At 38.6% G+C, this 18,503-nt stretch overlaps 3 protein-coding genes across 3 annotated transcripts in view; 2 read left to right on the forward strand and 1 right to left on the reverse strand.

Moving 5' to 3' along the window:
* Window positions 1-18,503, forward strand: part of prkar2aa (protein kinase, cAMP-dependent, regulatory, type II, alpha A) — a 118,695-nt gene that overhangs the window by 39,708 nt on the left and 60,484 nt on the right. The window lies entirely within an intron of this gene.
* Window positions 1,754-5,398, reverse strand: LOC308681243 (uncharacterized protein; the record flags this gene model as incomplete). Its single annotated transcript, XM_081349948.1, has 4 exons — window positions 1,754-3,842; window positions 4,711-4,772; window positions 4,888-4,993; window positions 5,090-5,398. The coding sequence occupies 4 exons, from the start codon at window positions 5,396-5,398 to the stop codon at window positions 3,309-3,311; spliced, it is 1,011 nt and encodes a 336-aa protein (XP_081206074.1). The 3' UTR covers window positions 1,754-3,308.
* On the forward strand, window positions 7,158-15,119 carry LOC308681240 (tRNA (34-2'-O)-methyltransferase regulator WDR6-like). The gene is made up of 7 exons (XM_081349942.1): window positions 7,158-7,370; window positions 8,326-8,454; window positions 10,501-13,141; window positions 13,427-13,501; window positions 13,602-13,718; window positions 13,815-13,909; window positions 14,424-15,119. Exons 2-7 carry the CDS (start codon window positions 8,358-8,360, stop codon window positions 14,978-14,980), a joined length of 3,582 nt encoding a protein of 1,193 aa, XP_081206068.1. The 5' UTR covers window positions 7,158-7,370; window positions 8,326-8,357; the 3' UTR covers window positions 14,981-15,119.

Raw genomic sequence — 18,503 nt, forward strand, 5'->3', positions numbered from 1 at the left:
TAGTTGTGTTATTAGCCTGCAAGCATATTCAAGACTTATTTAAAACCTCTTTCATATCCAGACTTATCATAATTCAAATACTGCTAAGGGAAAAGTTACTCGAAGATCCCAAATCAGCTATTTAGGAGAAACTATTTAATCCATCTACTACTGTATGGTTTCTAACTAAGATACCTAAATATCGGTCTCTGGTAAGTATTGAATATACTTTAGAGAAAGGAACATTGTGATATGAGTTAAATACAGTCATTGAGGTAATATCAGGCTCCTGTTTAAAAGGGAAATCATGCTTCATCATATGACTTTATTTCTTTAGTCATAGTATTACCATGAGTTTTGCCAAAAAGAGTGCCCTATGTCACCCCTTTTATACCTCTTACCTGTCATAAAGTGCTCTAGTACTTTTTCTAATCATGATTTTATATTTTATTTATGACTGCATAACTTTATCTTGTACAGACATTAAATTAATTTATTTTATTTATTAATATTTATTGAAATTAATTTCTCTACCATAATCATTGCCGGAGTGTTTCTAAAGAAGTGCGTGTGGGAGTTTTGTTTTTTATAAGAGCGAGATTTCATCTGTTTCAAATGTTTTATGTGTGAAATTTTTGTATATGTTCTGTCTGATATGTCCCCCTCCTCTTCTGTTCACAATGCATTCTGGGAAAAGAAATGTCCTCTGTCCATCAGAGAGAGGGAGAGAGAGCGGTGAACGACAATGATTGGGTGGAAGAGAGAAAAGGGGAATGTATAATGGCTCAACATGTTTATTATAGGACATGTTGTATAGCTTTTACTCATTGGGGGGTTATCAGAAAAAAAATCTGCTACCAATGGGAGTTGAAAACGAGACCCGTTGGGCGTCAATAAAAGAGTTATCGCTACCATGCTTCTGTATTTTGTCGTTTTTTGAATATTCAAGACAAACACTTCTTTAGTAAAAAAAGTTTAACTTGTTCATCACATTATACATAGAATTTCAATTGAATCATTACATCTACATGTAAATTTCAAATTCGCTTAAAAAAAATCTGCTTTTACACTAGTTCTCACTAGTTTAATTCAGTCTAACATTTTGTTTCACTGATTAAAGGGTTAGTTCACCCAAAAATGAAAATTCTGTCTGTAATTACTCACCCTCATGTTGTTCCAACCCCGTAAGACTTTCGTTCATCTTCGGAACACAAATTAAGATATTTTTGATTAAATCTGAGTGCTGGATCACTCCTCCTGCAGGCTTATGGACACCTTAACTTGCTGGCCCAGAAAATGTATTAAAGACATTGTTAATATAGTGCAAGTGACTCCAGTGGCTCAATCTTAAGTTTATAAAGCGACGAGAATACTTTTTGTGCGCAAAAACAAACAAAAATAACGACTTTATTACACTTTTCATTTCCTTCTCTCTGGACCTCGAGTTTTTTTTACGTAGTGTAATAGCGTAGCGCGGCTGTGTTTCACGTCACCACGTATCACAAATGACCAGAGTCGCCCAATAGTGAGCCTACGTGGTGACGTGAAACACAGACGCGCTACGCTATTACACTACGTAAAAAGACTCGAGGTCAAGAGAGAAGGAAATGAAAAGTGGAATAAAGTCGTTATTTTTGTTTGTTTTTGCGCACAAAAAGTATTCTCGTCGCTTTATAAACTTAAGATTGAGCCACTGGAGTCACTTGGACTATATTAACGATGTCTTAAATACATTTTCTGGGCCAGCAAGTTATAGTGTCCATAAGCCTGCAGGAGGAGTGATCCAGCTCTCAGATTTCATCAAAAAATATCTTAATTTGTGTTCCGAAGATGAACGAAAGTCTTACGGGGTTGGAACAACATGAAGGTGAGACTGACAGAATTTTCATTTTTGGGTGAACTAACCCTTTTAACACTCCATTTCCAGGCTACTATTGTAACATTCTTTAAAGGGACAGTTCATCCAAAAATGAAAGCGTCATAATTTACTCACCCTCATGTTGTTCCAAACCTGCATGACTTTATTCCATGCAGCGTAGAGGAACATCATGAAAGGCGGTGAACTATACCTTTAATTATGCTTTTTCATAACTTGAAAAGGACAGAGGGATCTGCCAAACACTGTATAGCCTACTAAGACAAATGAACAACACTAAATTCAACCAGTCCATGAGTAGGAAGTCCATTTACCAGAAGCACTTGTTTACCTGAAAAAAACCTGCATAGTATAAATGAGCTACAGTAAACTGAATCAAACGGTTGGTCCTGAAACACTGTCCTAAAACGGTTAGACCCAAGGAAGGACTCTGGTCTGGCAATAGCCTCTTTCTCGCAATTGCACTCTTATAAATTGACTTTTTTCCTCATAATTGCAGAATAATTTCCTGCTATTTAGACATTATGAATCACAATTGCATCAAAAGGGGGCCTTGCAGGACCTTAATCCATCCTTGGTTTGAACATGATACAATCATCAAATTAAAATGCTATACAGTAACATTAGAAATCTCATTTCCTCTTCCCATCAAGCAGGACTGAATATCACTGCTCAATTCTGGTCTGACTATGTGAGGGTTTGGGGCCGTTCACACAGAATGTATTTTTTGACGGACGTGTTTGGACCATAGACTGTGGTTTGGACGGACCGTTGCTCTCGTGTCTCGAATATTTAGCTTTCTCGTGCACGACATGGCGTTCTAAAAACAAGGCACTCAAGTTACAAGTTTAACTTTTAAATAACGCGTCTCTAGACCTTGCATTTTCTTGTCATAGTAGCCTACTCTGCGTCTTGCATTTTTAAGACGCGTCAAAGACGCGTTCTGTGTGAACGACCCCTTATGCTGCGTTCCATTCACTCAGAAAGTCCAAATAACTTCCACAACACTTTCGTTTGTATTATATCACTCAGTGAGACACACAGTTCATGATAAACATCTGAGTGTCAGGCCTTTAAAGTGCTTTTAAATTGACAATTAACGCAAAAATTAAAATTCTGTCATCATTTAGGCTATTCACCCTTATTTTGCTCCAAACCTGTATGACTTAAAAAGAAGTTCTGCGGAACACAAAATAGCCTATATTTTGAGAAACGGAATGCAGCACCAGTGTTAATGAGAGAGAGGATAAGAGGAGATGAGATTTCTATCTGCTACTGGAACGAAGCCTGCTTGAGTGAATTCCCCCTCCATATGATACACATGGTACATTCCTAAACACCAATTAAGTTTAAAAAATATATTGTTTCGTAAATAAACAACATTGATAGAATAATAAAAAAAAGACTTTCCAAATGAAAGTAAAAATAACTAAGATGTCATAAACATCTGTGTTCATGTCTGTGGATGTTCGTTTTCCTCGCTGTCGCTACTGGAGGGCAGATAATCCGCGCCTATCTTCCGTAGTTTGGCTTGATAATATCTCTTCTTGGCCCGTGCCGCCTTCTCCTTCTGTCTCACTGCTTTCCTCTTCTCCTCCCACACACACTGCTGCAGCAGCAACAGACTCATCGTCTGCTGATGCTCCAGCTCAAACAGTTCCTGTCGACGTGCCTCCCATTTTGAGTCTGAGGTATAAGAGTCCATCGGCGGTAATGAATTCTCAACTGATCCTCTGGCAGGAGCACGTGGCACCGCAGGCTCTCTGTGTATCATATCAAAGTTTGCACCCCTAGTCCCTGATCCCAGCCCTGAGGTGCTTCCTGCAAGGGTTGGGTAGATGAGGGAGGGACGACTGGACCTGGAAGAGACTGAATGTGAGCAGAGAGGAGAGGACACAGTGCCTGGAGGAATCCCAGAGTTGAAAAGTTGGTGAGTAGGTGAAGCCAAACCAAGTTCAATGGCTAAGTTCTCCTTGCTGTCTACTTCCTGTAAAAAAAAAAAAAAAAGGAAGTTGAACAGCATCATAATTACTGTACATTTGTGCAATAGGAGTCAAAAAGGCATGCAGTACATGCAGTAAACAGGAAATGTGCAGTGATTGCAACACTGGTGAAAATAGTAGTGTATGGAATACAGAATATTATAACTACCCTTATATATTTTTTTCCTTTGAACAATTATACATTTATTCTACATTTATATAATATTTAAATAATTATACATTTATATAATATATAATGATATTAACCAAGGCAGCATTTATTTGATCAGAAATACAGTAAATAAATAATAATATATTTTGTGAAATATTATTACTATTTAAAAAGTTTTCTATTTTAATATTTTAAAATGTAATTTATTTCTGTGATGGCAAATCTGAATTTTCAGCATTATTACTCCAGTCTTCTGTGTCACATGATCCTTCAGAAATTATTCTAATATGCTGATTTGGTGCTCAAGAAACATTTATTATTATTATTAATGTTGAAAACCGTGATACGTTTATTTCTGGGGGGTTTTAAAGTTCAAAAGAACATAATTTATTTGACATTTTTGTAACATTATAAATGCATTTACTGTCACATATCAAGTATTAATTCCTCAAAAAAAAATTTCTTACCCCAAACGGCAATATATATATAATTATAAATGTATATTCATTTTCACCAGTGTTGCAAAATGCATGTAAAATGTCGACCTGGTAACACTTTACATTTTAACATGTACATTTTTCATGCCTTGTACATCATAAGATAGTCAATCATACTTTTTGTCATAAAATCTGCAATATAAAAGAAAACATTTAGCTTAAGAGGCATTTTAGCAATCATTTCAAGGCCGATTTCAGTCTTACATCATTTTGACTGTGGTCAGCATCTTCATGCTCACTCCCATTAGAGCCTGAGAGCCCCATCACTGCAAGAGAGAGAATGACTCAATTAATCTCCTTCCATGTATAATTACAGAGTTGACAGCTGGGCAGAGGGGTAGTATTTCATCCTGTAGTAGAGATGACATGACTATTAATTACCTGCTCCAGGTGAGCCGCCCCTAACTGAGGCATAGCTGCCATCTCCATCTACCTCCTCCAGACAGGAGATCAGGTTTGGCACCAGGGCAATAACTTCTCTCTGCACCTGACAGAAACACACACAACCACACCGAACATCTGCTACTAGAAGTTCCAAAGCATAGGACTGAATTACAGAAGCGGAAGAAACACTTCAATTTACCTGAGTGAGGGCAGACACAGGAAGCCCAGCTGCCTGCTGTTCCTGTCTCTTCTGCAGCGCCACACGACATTCCACCTTCAGCCGTTTCCACAGCGTCTTCAGAGACCCGATGCTGCTGGGGGGTCGACTAGGGAACGCCGAATTGAAGGCCTGAGCCAGCTCTGCCCATACAGCGTTCCGGTGCACAGTAGTGTTGGTGTCTTTCCGAAAGTCCTGGACTGTGTCCACCACCGCATGGATTCTCCGAAGCAGGAAAAGCTTTTGCTCCAGAGTGAAGTTTGGCATGCGGTACGTCATGGTGGTCAGCATGAGTGTATTTGTGTGTTACTGGGTACGAAGGCTTACGTTGAGGTACTATGTGTTACTTCATTTATAGAAAATCTATAAAATCACTATTTGTTTTTATATTCAACAGAACAGTCTAGTTTAAAAACTGTAAGTGTTACATGTAGGCCTATAGATTTACATGGCAACATTTGCAGTATCACAGTGTCAGTTTTTGAGTTTTACACTCCAGCATTACAGGAAGGTGAGGTCGGTTTGGTCCCGTTATGTGCAGTGCGCTTCCAGAGTTTCAGGTGCAGTGATATGTTAAACTCTGGATGCCACAGGTAAATACGAGTGTGTGAGGTCGCTTGATCATCGGTGCTCAACGGAAATGCATCTGGGGTCCACCTGATGCGCAAGGGGTCACCAGGCACACATGTGAAGTCTGTAATTCAGCAGACAGAAAGCAAAATGAAGGGACTAGTTTTTTAAAAACTAGACCAGATTTTAATATTTGCTCCACCTTTTGCAAGAATGAATGAAACATTTGAACTTTGGGGGGGAAAAACCCATGTGCTCCATATATTAATTTCCGAGAATCGGTTCTTTTGAACTGTTCGTTTCAAAGAACCGGTTCATTAAAAAAAAAACGTTCAGCAGTTCTTCTACGTCGTGACGTCGTCGTTAAAACGTAGGAATATAATGCCGTTTATAATTTTGCTGTATATTTCTTTCTCTTTTCGATTACGTTTTGTTAATATTCATTAATATTAATCGTTAATCTTCATAATTTTATTTGTCAAGTTTTTTACAACTATTATTCAGCTCATAAAATTAAATGAATTTAAAAAAAGTAATTTATAAACTAAACGTAATGTGTATTTACAATATACAGTAATGTTCGTTTACATCTCTTGATTGAAAATAAAGTTTTTGCACCTTTGTACTTTTTTCATTTGAAAAATTACATTTATTAAAACCAACTCGTTTCGTATGTGTTGATAATAGTCTACGTACAGTACACATCCATCCAGTTTTATTTATAGCAATTCTGCTTTTTAGTTATTGAAGTAATATAGCTCAAATCCTATACTTTCATTCTCGGCTCATTACGATTCAGTCCGGTTTTGTGAACCAGTTCACAAAACCGGACTGAACCGACTCATTGCATCGATCAGACTCAAAATAATAATTCGTATAGGAATCGCATCGCTATTATAACACGCAAGAGAACGAACAAAGCAAAAACAAGCTTTTAAATCCATGACTTGTCTAGTACTACAGGTGCGGTTGGAGCAGGCTGCATTTTATTTGAATTATTATAATTACGAATCCACTGTCTGGTTAGCCATAGCGCTAAACCCGAGCATCGCACTACAGAAGTAACGTTAAACCCGAGCTGCGATGTAAGACTACAGCTAGAGCTCACTGTTCTTAATGAAGCTCTCGTGCATTACACAACCGCTAATGAAAAAAACTGATATTATATTATTTATATTGACCCTACTTACATGCAATCATCAGTCTGACGATTTTATCCCGAATATATTACACTTTGTCCCCACCCCCTGGGTTTAAGCGGTCCGTAAGAAATTTAAACAACAGACTGGAGACACATGCGCAAAAAGACGCTCCGGGCGTAAAAAAAAAAAAAAAAGGCAGTTCACCCATTTGTGCATTTCATATGATTTGTATACCATTCTCATGAGATCTGTTCAACACATATGGTTTGTGCATCAGGCAAAATATACAAATCTACGCGTTTTAACAGTAGAAAGCGCAGGACTCGTTTCATCCAATTGACCGCCAGTGTGGTGCAGTCTGTGCAGTATTGAACAGCGCGATTGGACGCTGCGCGATGTCAACGAGGAAGCGAGAAACATGCATGCAGATTGCAGAAAGAAACATGTTGGAACTTAGATGCGACTGTGCGTGGCTACTGGACCTAGTATGAAAGGAAAATACACAAGTTTTCCATTTCACCTCCTCTCAAAATAGAGGCACAATCTCTACAGTAAGTGAAACGGAGCTCGATAGAGGTGTTGTTATACGATGATAAAAACATGGAGATTATCCCTGCTGGAAAATACAATGGTAACGTTACCGTGTCCTGTTAAAAGGTGACTGAAGTCATACTTTCAATAAAAAGGTAGCAAACCGGTACAAAACCTACTTTAGTAGTCATCTTTTGGAACGTGTACGTTAGCTGGTCATTTAACAAATTAAACTTCCCATTTATTTAGTGTTAATGTTAGACCAGCTAATGACAAGACTGGACCATTTTGATGAATCTCTGTCAGTTAGAACCAACTGTCATGTTCCAAAACACAGCAACTAACAGGGTAAGATTAGTACTGTTCACCTACTCAATTAATGTTTACTTGACATCACCTTAATAATCCTACACTTTTGTCAGCTGAACCCCTCTGACCTACAATGTTTACCTGAAGTATGTTCACGGTTCTCTGATGTCAGTTATTAGACAAATGACATGAAGGTAAGCATAAAAAAATGAATCATTTTATAATTACTAAAAAATACATTTTTAGTCAGGGTTTTATTATAATTTAGAAAAAAATATATAAATCTCACCCACTCACTACTTAAAATCATAAAATAAAATGTTTGTATATGATTTATATATATGGAATAATTGATGATGGGCCGTTGAGTTAAAAAATAATGCACACTTGAGGAATGTTGTGCATTATTTTTCTAATAATTCAACGGCCCGGAATCAAAAACCAGGAAAAAACCCTGACCCAGATGAACACTTGATGAGAGTGAGAACATAGCCCTGGACTGATATAACTACACTGATTTGATTTGATAGTATTGTAAAGGCCATTGCGAGCATTATGTATTTATTTTAATTTATTTATTTATTTGTCAGAGACTTCTGCCATGTGAAAAACTTCAGGAAGTCATACAGTAATGAAAAATGCTGTAATATTTTTGTCGTGCTCCAGAAGTCTTCAGCCTGTGGTGTGGACCGAGTGAGATGGCATCTCCTGTGGGGTCTGCTGTGATGGAGATCGCTGTGCTTGTTGCTCCAGTGACTGCGCTGGAATTCCTGGGGGACGATTTCTTGTTGACAGGTGACTGACATTCGTTCTTTTAATGAACAGGTAGCAAATCATCAAACTAAAAATCCAAATGCATAAAACTATGCATGATATGGCTCATGGGTAATTTTGAGGTGGTTTCTCTCTGCAACCATACGTTTCTCCAAATGTTCTTGTTTGATCTAGTTTACATTTATTTAATCCATTGGTTAACATTAAAAACTATAATATCCTAAGTAGTTAGAGACTAGAAGGTCTTGTTGTATTTTTATCCCTCTGTAACCTATAAATCATTCTCAAACATACCCATAATCTGCTGCAAACAAATATTGCCCTTACCTTTAGATTAAAGATGTAAGATGTCGATTCAGGGTCCTCGGCGGTGCCTCTAACCAGTTCAATCTTGAATTCGAATGCACTGGGCGTTTAACAAAATAATACATTTTTCATTACAAAAATCATGAAATATTGATAGGGAAAAATTACTCTTAGACTTGTTTAAAAAGTTTTCCGAATCAGCACAACAGGATGTCGTTTTATTTAAAAAGGTTCAGAATAATTAAAAAATTCCAAAGGCAAAAAATAACATGAACACGTAAAAGTCTTCACCCGAAATTAGGCCCCGAAAAAAACACTCCAAGGCTTTTTATACTAACTCTGTTCTGGGCCGCCTTTTAACTATGGGCTGTCATTCTAATACAGCTAATTCCCTTATAAGGTCAAACTTTGGACTTATCCTAGTCCTTTATTAACATAAGCTTGCAGAAGCACATATTCAAAATATCTATTTTCATTTCACACCTATTTTATGCAGCACATACACAAAAGCTTTATTTGGCAAGTTTGACTATCACAACGATGTTCACAGTTCCCTTTAAAAATACATGTGATCTTAACAATCTAAACATATTGAGTCCATATACACCCACAAACATAACACCTCTAACAATGTTAGGGGTAAGTTCCTTAAGTTCCTCAAACTAGGCTTTAAGTAATTTGAGCTTGTCCTGCAAATTCAACACACACCTCGTTTGAGCAGTTTGTTTCATTTTCAGCCATAAAACTGTTTGCAATGTGTATTATTTTCCTATTTAATCAGTCAACTTGTCTGATATTTTTTATTAAGTGCTGTGCACAATGAATCAGTCCATTCTTAGGCACCTGTCTCTCCTTCTTATCCATCTTGCGAGCTCTCTTCCCTCTGGAGGTGTTCAACTATAAGATTGTCCATAAAAATCTCAACCTCGTCTGTTACGTTAACATTTCCTATTTCTGGGTCATTTCCATCCGTTACATTCAGTGCATGCAGATAGTCATTAATATATACCATTTCCTTTAGAAGAAGATTTTTCAAGGAGTTTATCAGAAGAAGATTTATCAGAATTCATAATCATTTGTTCTTCAATATTTATTACAACCTGCATGACATAGAGATCAGAAGAGTTTGATATGTAGGCCACATATATGACTATATGAAACACTTTGTATACTATTACCCTAACCATAGTTTTCATCAAACAATGGGTTCTGGAACTGTTTTTGTCATGTGATTTGGTATTTCATGTTCAATTTACTACGGCTGCACAAATAATTTTATGGCTGCTGCGATTAACTGTGTAAAGTATTGATAACTTCCCACATAATTCTGTTTCTATGTTCTTGCAGTGATTAAACAGAATCCAAGACATGTCTGTTGAGGAATGTAATGGCTATAGAATAGCCGGTATATAATAACATGTAATGCATTCTAATATTCCAATATTGCTTTTCTATAATTTATGCAAAAAAAAATCATGCTACTAAGGGGACCAATGTGACCATTTATTCTCAAATTATGTGCATATTCTGCAAATGATTAATTAATATTTAATTAATATACTCATCTTTTGCACTACCGTGGTAACTTGCCATTAAACCTCATTCTCAACCTTGTTTTTTGCACATTTCTTTCCTTTATTAATAGAAAAAAGTGCTTGAGAAATGCAGAAATGTCTCTCAATATTCATAATGTGAATTTATCTCGATAAACAAGTTATTAATTTGATGCTTTCCTGCAATTGTGTCATTTTTGTTTTTTAGGTGAGGGACCAATCCTCTCTGTTTACAGTCTTCAAGCATCTACTAAAAAATGTGCATCTGTAAATGTTCTCCATAACTACCGTATCCATGGGATACGACCTGTTAGAAAACATCAGTCTGGAGGGAGTCAGTTCAACAGTGTAATGGACAATGACGAGGAGGAGATAATTGTTTTTGGAGGAAAAGGAGTTCGGCTTGTCAGCTTCAATTCTGCAGGACAATGCCTGAAGCTGATTGGTCCACTCTTGGAGCTTCAAGACTGGGTGCTGGACATTCATTGGCTAAAAGCACAACCCCACACATTGTTAGGCATAGCCTTGGCCCACAATGCCCTGTTGCTCCTAGAAGCAGAATCTGGTAACATTCTCTCCTTCTATTCTTGCGTAGAGTCCTGTCTTCTCTACTCAGCACTTATGATTGGTCCAAATTGGGACTCTTTAGTGCTGGTGGGTGGGACTGTTTTCAACCAGCTTGTGCTGTGGAGGCCCACAGGGACCAAACCCAGTGGCCAATCCCAGGTGGAGAGACGTCTACTGGGCCACAGTGGAGTCATTTTCAGTCTTTGCTACCATCTGAAATCTGGGTGGCTGGCGTCTGCCTCGGATGACCGCAGCGTTCGTTTGTGGAGCGTGGGCACATTGGGTGGAGATGCAGGTTGTGGAGAGGAAACACCAACATGTCTTCGGGTTCTTTATGGGCACCAGGCACGGGTCTTCTGTGTCAAGCTTACACCCAGCCGTGTATTCAGTGCAGGAGAAGATGGAGCGTGCCTACTCTGGGAATGGGGAGGTGAGGGGAAGGTAGGATGTACGTTTAAAGGACATAGGTCTGGTGGAGTGAAAGCTCTAGCTGTCAGCGGGGGAAGTATAGGCTGTAGGGAGAGATGGATGGCTACTGGAGGGGCAGATGGTGGGGTGAGAGTGTGGAGAGTGGCAGAGGAGAAGAAAGACAGTAAGGAAACTCAGGCAGAGACTCAGCTGGATCTGGAATTTAAAGGGCAAGGTTGTCCCAAAGTGGTCCGATTAGTGGGTGAGGACGAATCAAATACAGTTCTGGTCTGTACTGATCAAGGAGAGGTGTGTCTTAGTCAGGGTGACACCTGGGATGTCATCTGGCAAGGAGGAGCAGAATTCCAGTCATATTGTGTGATGGAGATCACAAGCATCCAAGTCCAGAATTCAGATTGCACTGTGTGGGTGTGTGCAGTGGGTAATCTGAACGGAGGTGTCCAAGTGTTCCTTATAGGGCAGCCAGGCGTGGGAGTCTTGCTAAAAGCTGGACAGGGTAAAGTTCACTCTGTACTTTGGGTCAAGGGACTGTCTGGAGGGTCCTGGAGTTGGTGTCTTCTGGCTTCAGGCTCTGAGGGATTGGTGTACCGGTGGACAATAAAGGTGATGGAGGATGAATCAGGCCTGCATATGAAAGAGGAAACTCTTCTTCCATTCCTGCTGCCACCCTGTGCCAAACGCTGGCTGACTGCTGCAGTTACCTTGCCACAAAAAAAAGGGTCATACCTGTGTGGTGACCGGAGAGGGTCACTACTGCTCTATGCCGAAAGAGAAAAGAATGACACAAGAAATGGAGGAGAAAGAAGAATGGACTCACAAGATCAAGAAACCGAAAACCGGCAAACGCAAATTGCCGGTCCTATATCTCCCATCAGTACCCTTTACGGAGTCCATGGGAAGCAAGGTGTGACTTCCGTGTGCGAGTATCAAGACTTATGTTACAGTACAGGTCGAGATGGATCTGTAAGAATACTAACTGTTGAAGAAAACGTCCTGAAGGTGCGTAGAGTTCAGCGGGCCTGCAGAGGCATGGAGTGGCTGGAGAAGGTTCTGTTTCTGGGCTCGGATGCATCAGAGGTACAAGGAAAGATGCTGAATGAGAGAATTGAGAAGAGGAAGATCGATCAAGAGAGTGAAAGCGTAGCTGAGGCTCGGTTTGTAATGGTTGGCTTCCACTCGGTCCACTTCATTATATGGGACCCTCACCGACAAGAGAAGCTATTATCAGTTGCCTGTGGAGGCGGCCATCGATCCTGGGCCTACAAATGCCCGGTACACACCCACACGGATCCTCATGCACATGCAATCGGACATGGTACCCTTGTGTTCATCAAACACGGAGCTGTCATGGCATCACGTTCATTAGCGTCCACAGAAACCGATGTGAAAGGACACACCCTGAAAGAGGGGCTACATGGGCGAGGCATCAGCTGTGTGTGTCATCTTGGTAGTCTCACAAAGACTAGAGAGTTGTCAGAACTTTGGGAGATTTTTGTTACCGGAGGGGAGGATACCACAGTGGGTGTACTTGCCATCAATCCACAGAGTGGAACTGTTAAAGTGCTTGCGGTTCTAACAGACCATATCTCAAATGTTCGTGCTCTGGCTGCCATCAGAAGTGAAGAAACGAATGAAAGAGTGCGAGGTGACCGGACAGATACCTCCTTGTCTTCTTTGGTGTTCTCAGCGGGTGGCCGGGCTCAGCTGCAGTGTTACCGGCTCTTGATTAGTTTGGATGAGCAGCAGGGTCAGCCGATCTGTCAGATCACTCAGATAGCTGGCCATCGATTGGATGAGCAGTGGGAACGGAAGCGGAATCGACACAAGACCATCAAAATGGACCCAGAGACGAGGTACGTATGTGTTTGTCAAAATACTCTCTACTTTCCAAGTGTGGAACTAGAGTTAGGTTTGGGAAGTTATTTGTGTTGTCTTAACGGGATATTTCACTCTAAAATGAAAATTCGGTCATCATTTACTCACCTTCATGTTGTTTCAAACATGTATGAATTTTGGGAGGGTCCAGTGTTGTTTGATGGTTGGTAGTAGTTGTTTTGAAAAATGTATGACCACCAGAGAGCAGACAATACAATCTACTCCCTCCCATTTACTGTGCAAATGCTTTCTTGTGTTTGCAGGTACATGTCTATGTCTGTGGTGCGTAATGGGACTGAATATGTTCTGGCTCTGGGCTGTAGTGATGGTGCAGTAAGGTAACTTGGTTTGAGATTAAAAACATATTACTTAAAATTAGTTTCATGTTTTAACATTCTGTGTTTAATGCATTGAGATGGTGTGTGTTTTCTCTTTTAGGCTGTTCAGTGTGACTGAGAGCAATAGGAGTGTTGACATGCTTTGGGAGTGTTTTTACCATCAGAGGTGTGTGCTCAGTGTCGCCACCTACAAGCTGGAGGACTCCCAGGGCAAAAAGTAAGGAAATGCTGTACACTTATCAAAAACATTGTTATTCCATGTTTACATTATTTCTTACACTTATTTGCATTTGTCCATCACTTTCGGTCTCAGGCTTTTGTTGCTGTTCAGTGCCACTACAGATGGTTGTATATCTGTGTGGGATTTAACAGCAGTTTTGAACAGTAAGGCTGGTGTCAGCTGGCAGGGTGAGTCATGCATACACCAGAACATAAACACTTTTTTGTTTTTTGATTATTTTTAATGTCTGTATAACTGTGTTCTTTGTTTTTTTTTTTTGCTGTGGTTAAGAAGAACTTAAAATTATGTTATTTGTTTGCATTTGTTATATATGTTAAAGGTATAGTTTACTCTAAAATTAAAAACCGTCTTTATTTACTCATAATAATAAAACATTATTATTAGACTTTCCATGCAACTGTTTTACATACAACAACATCTCATAGGGACCACAGCTATTAGGCTCCAAAAATTACAGTGCATTTGCTCTGATTCAAAGATGGAGTATGTGTATTCTTATAAATAAAGAATACATTTTTATCAATTACAAACCCAAGAGCATTACAAAATGTTATAAAATGCATAAAAAACTGTGAAGCTGTCCCAAAACCCCACAGTGTCGGGTGCCACGAGGCACGAGTCTGGTAATAGAACTTTAAAATATGTTTTTGTCAATAATGATTTACCCTTTCTTTGCTTCAGGCCCATCAGCCCCTTTCTTTTCTATACCTGTCCATCAAAGTGGAGTCAATACACTTGCCTTATCACCGCAGAGAGAGATGGGGCAAATGGAGGAAAACATGATCTCATTGGCCAGTGGTGGAGATGATGGACAGCTGTCTCTACTGAGTATCAAGATTGATCAGAAAGAGCAGGAGAATGGAGGCATGTCTCTACAGCTACTTTCTCATAGGTCAGTGCCCCTGGCACACTCTTCCCCTCTCACTGGGCTATGTTTACTAAGCCCCACCCTATTGGTGTCCACCTCACCAGACCAACGCTTGTGTTTGTGGAGTGTGAACAGCGATGGCCTCCGCCCACTGAAGGTGCTGTTCTCACACACCGCAGATGCTGCTGGATTGTGGGCGTGGTTTGGGGGACAAGAGGGAGGAGCCTGGGTGGTTGTTTGTGGCCAGGGCTTACAATTGTTCCAGTTAACGGAAAGACAGACGGATGAACCAAATGAAACTGTTAACAGGAGTGCAAAAGAAGAGGAAAGAAAGAAAGTGATATTTTCACATTGGGTTTCAAGGACATAACACTAAACATATATAACATATGTTAAACTATATAACATACATAAGCACTCTTTTTTTATGATTTATAAATAAAGATGCCAAAGAATTGTAATTGTAAAGTTTGCGATTTTCAAATAAAGATCTTTTTAATGTCATATTTTTTACTGTGCCTGGGAAAGTATCAATATCAAAGTTTCATTATGGCCTAACAATGAATGTCTATACAGCTGTACAGAACCAGTCAAATTTTGGACACGCGGTTGACTTAATTTGTTTCTCATCATCCTACAGACATTTTGATATAACGGCCAGTGTTGTTGTTAACTAACGCAAAACTATTAAAAAACATTTTCGGTAATTGAAATAAAATACAGTAGTCAACATTTTGAAGTGGATCAAAAAGTTGATCAAAGTTGTCCAAGACAAGAACGGGCATTGTTCAAAATTCATGTATAACTTTGATACTACAACTTTGACTACAGTATAAATATTTCATGAAAAACTTAAACTGATCGTTGAAGTACTAAAATTAATAAAAAAAAAAAAAATGAATTAGTCTTTTTAAATAATAAAAATGACAAAAGTACATAAGATTACTAAAACTAAATTAAAAAGTGAAAATATCAAAATGAAAGCCAATTAAAAACATTAATAAATAGTATAATAGTATATGCTTACTAAAATAGGCTTGTGCTTGAAATGTAATTATATATCAAAAATAAATGACAAATAAAATTGTAATTAATGAAATGGATGAACTGGGCCAAGCATACATTTGAACACCTTCAATACTGTTTAAGAAGAACCTAAAGATGATTGATAGACCGTTTTGATTTGGTTTGTACACCTTTTGTGTTTTGGTGACTATTATTCTAAAATGCAAAATATAGAATTGAATATGGAAAGAATGAGTAGGTGTGTCCAAACTTTTAAATTGTACCAAATATGTTGCGACTGTGTACGTGTGCATGTGTGTGAGTGGCTTATGGCTTGAAGATATAATCATGCGTGTGTAATGGATCAATGCTTTCCTGGGCTACAGGCCAGCAGGTTTGTGTGTGTGTGGGTAAGTGAGTGAGAGAGAGAGAGGGTACACAGTGTGTTGGGGGGCTTTGGCTGTGCAACTAAGTATAAATATTTCACCCCCTTCTCCAGTTCCCTTTTGTTCATCATCGTAGCGGCTCGATGGCCAGTCCCTTTAATCCACAGCTGAGCGAATGAAAGCAAGAGAGGAAAGGAAACACGTGAGGGAGTCAAAGATATAAAGCCACAAGGTTTGCAGAATTTGAAAGAAAGGAATGAGAATATTTTCTGATTACATGATGTAAAAAAGGAGTGACAAAATGTGAGGAGAAGAAGATAAAAGTTGAAAGGATAATGTGAGTATAATAATGACTAATGTGATTAAAATCTGCAATGGCAATCAATGTTACTTTAGTATAACTGAGAGACTATTTAAGTTTTTATTGATATTTTGAATTAGTCTTTATTTTTTATTTGATTTTTATTTTAATCTTACTTAAGGTTTTGGTCATTTTGTTGTGTGTTTTTGTAATTTATGCATGTTTTTATTATTTTTTATATTTGAGTTATTTTAGTACATCAACGAGAAATAAATAAAATGTTTTTATGCATGCTATTTTATTTCAGTTAATGTTTATTTTATTATGAAGCTGATGTGTCTTTGTTTGAAGTGAGTCACAGTGTGTGTCTTGATCTTTTGAAAAAGGACGTCACGGTTCAGAGAAGCCCTTAAAGAAGAGGAATCTGGAAAGAAGAACTCTAAGATACCTCAAAAACGAAAGAAAAAGGAGGCTGAGAATGACACGGTATGAAAATGGATTTAATATACAAGTGAATATACAGTATCAGCACATTAACTCAAATAACATCATTAAACAGTCATGATCGTGTGTGATATCACTATACAGGACAATATATCGAAGGATAGGCTTCCCTTGATTGGTTCATCAGGCAACAGAACTGCAGGTATAGTCAATACATCACCTATAGTTGAATTACTTTTATGGAATCAGTGCATTAATACAGTATATGGCAAGATGTTGACAGGATTTGACTGGAAATCAAATGTTTTTCAATAACAATGCACGAGAAGTAATGCTAATCAGTCCGCATACGTGGCATATAAACTGTGTGTTTACATTGATCTTTGTTTCTCCTGTCTACACAATGTTACCTGAGCTCATCAATAGACAATGCAAGTACAATCTCAAGGATATTCAGGACGTGCTACGTTAATTAGCTGCTATTGTCCCAACATGTGCCTTTGTAATGGACTTGTTAGGTGAGGGGATAATTAGAACTGAACATGTGTGTGAGATAAAGTTAAATAAAGGGGAATTTAGAAATATATGAGATCCTGTCTCCTACATCAAAGCAGGGAATGACGTTTATAAAGAGTAGGAACTGTGAGAAATAAAGTTGCAAATACCAGATATAAAAAACAATTACAAGTTGTAATACTCGCAAATACGATATAAATATATTGCTGTGAGACAATTATGTGTCACAATTATGAAAAAAAGGTGCAATTCTATAAATATAATAATTGCAATTATGGAAAAAATCACAATAATGAAATATAAAATTACATTTGCAAGAAAGTCGCAATTATGAGAAATAGTCGCAATTTAGAAATATGTAGTCGCTACTACAAAAAATAAAGTCTACATTTTTTTTTTATTCTAATGTGGAAACATGCTTCAATACAATTCTGATTCTATTTCTTCATCTATTCTGCTTTCAGCAAGGCCTTCTCTATCCACCCCCCAACATCCTTCTCAGGCCGACATGAGAAAACGTGGTCATCCTCCCATCTCATCTGTGGCCCCTGACAGCATGGCACCCTGGGAAGGCTCCTCCCACTCCGAGTCCTCCTTTACCAGTTTCCCCCCTCCACTTTCACCCCTTCCTCTTGCCCACTCGAAGCCAATCACAGCACCAGATCCTCCGCTACCACCTCCACCCCCTTCTCAAATCAAAAACATTGAACCTGAGAATGGACAGAGTGCCAGAGTAAAACGCAAGCCCCTTCCACCAAGACACCCCTCTAGACCTCCCCGTTTACCCCCTCTGAGGCAAGTAACAAATCTGAGCTTTTCTCGAAGTTTCACTTTTTCGTTTTTTGAGCTGCCGGTTCACCAGTCCGCACGGAGCAGAGCGGAGCGGCTCAGAGATCTCACTGTGCTCCTGAGGCAGTTTCAATACTGAGAAGTTTACATCGGGGGCAGAAAAACTATGTATGCAAATTCACATCATGCTCAATATTACCAGGCTATGGCATGACTTCACATCAGCATTATATGCTTAATCAGATTTTCAGATTAAGAGTGATGTTGGATACATTTTTGGCTTTTTATCCTGTTTGTGGTGCACATTTCTGCTGTTGTACTGAAGTTTGAAGATGCACTTCATAATTTTTATGATGCACTGTATATATGGTCACTATATGGACGCACAAAAATACAGTAAAACATGAATCTTGTGAAATATTACTTAATACAGGTTAAAATATTTTCTCTAT

Source organism: Scardinius erythrophthalmus (genome assembly GCF_964197995.2).
Source record: "Scardinius erythrophthalmus genome assembly, chromosome: 20".
Classification (NCBI taxonomy): Eukaryota; Metazoa; Chordata; class Actinopteri; order Cypriniformes; family Leuciscidae; genus Scardinius; species Scardinius erythrophthalmus.

Bases quoted from the DNA above. Each gene is read 5' to 3' on its own strand.
- LOC308681240 (XM_081349942.1), top strand. From the start codon at position 8,358: ATGGCATCTCCTGTGGGGTCTGCTGTGATGGAGATCGCTGTGCTTGTT. The intron at 13,142-13,426 runs GTACGTATGTGT...TTGTGTTTGCAG, and splicing joins AAAATGGACCCAGAGACGAG to GTACATGTCTATGTCTGTGG. The intron at 13,502-13,601 runs GTAACTTGGTTT...TTTCTCTTTTAG, and splicing joins TGTAGTGATGGTGCAGTAAG to GCTGTTCAGTGTGACTGAGA.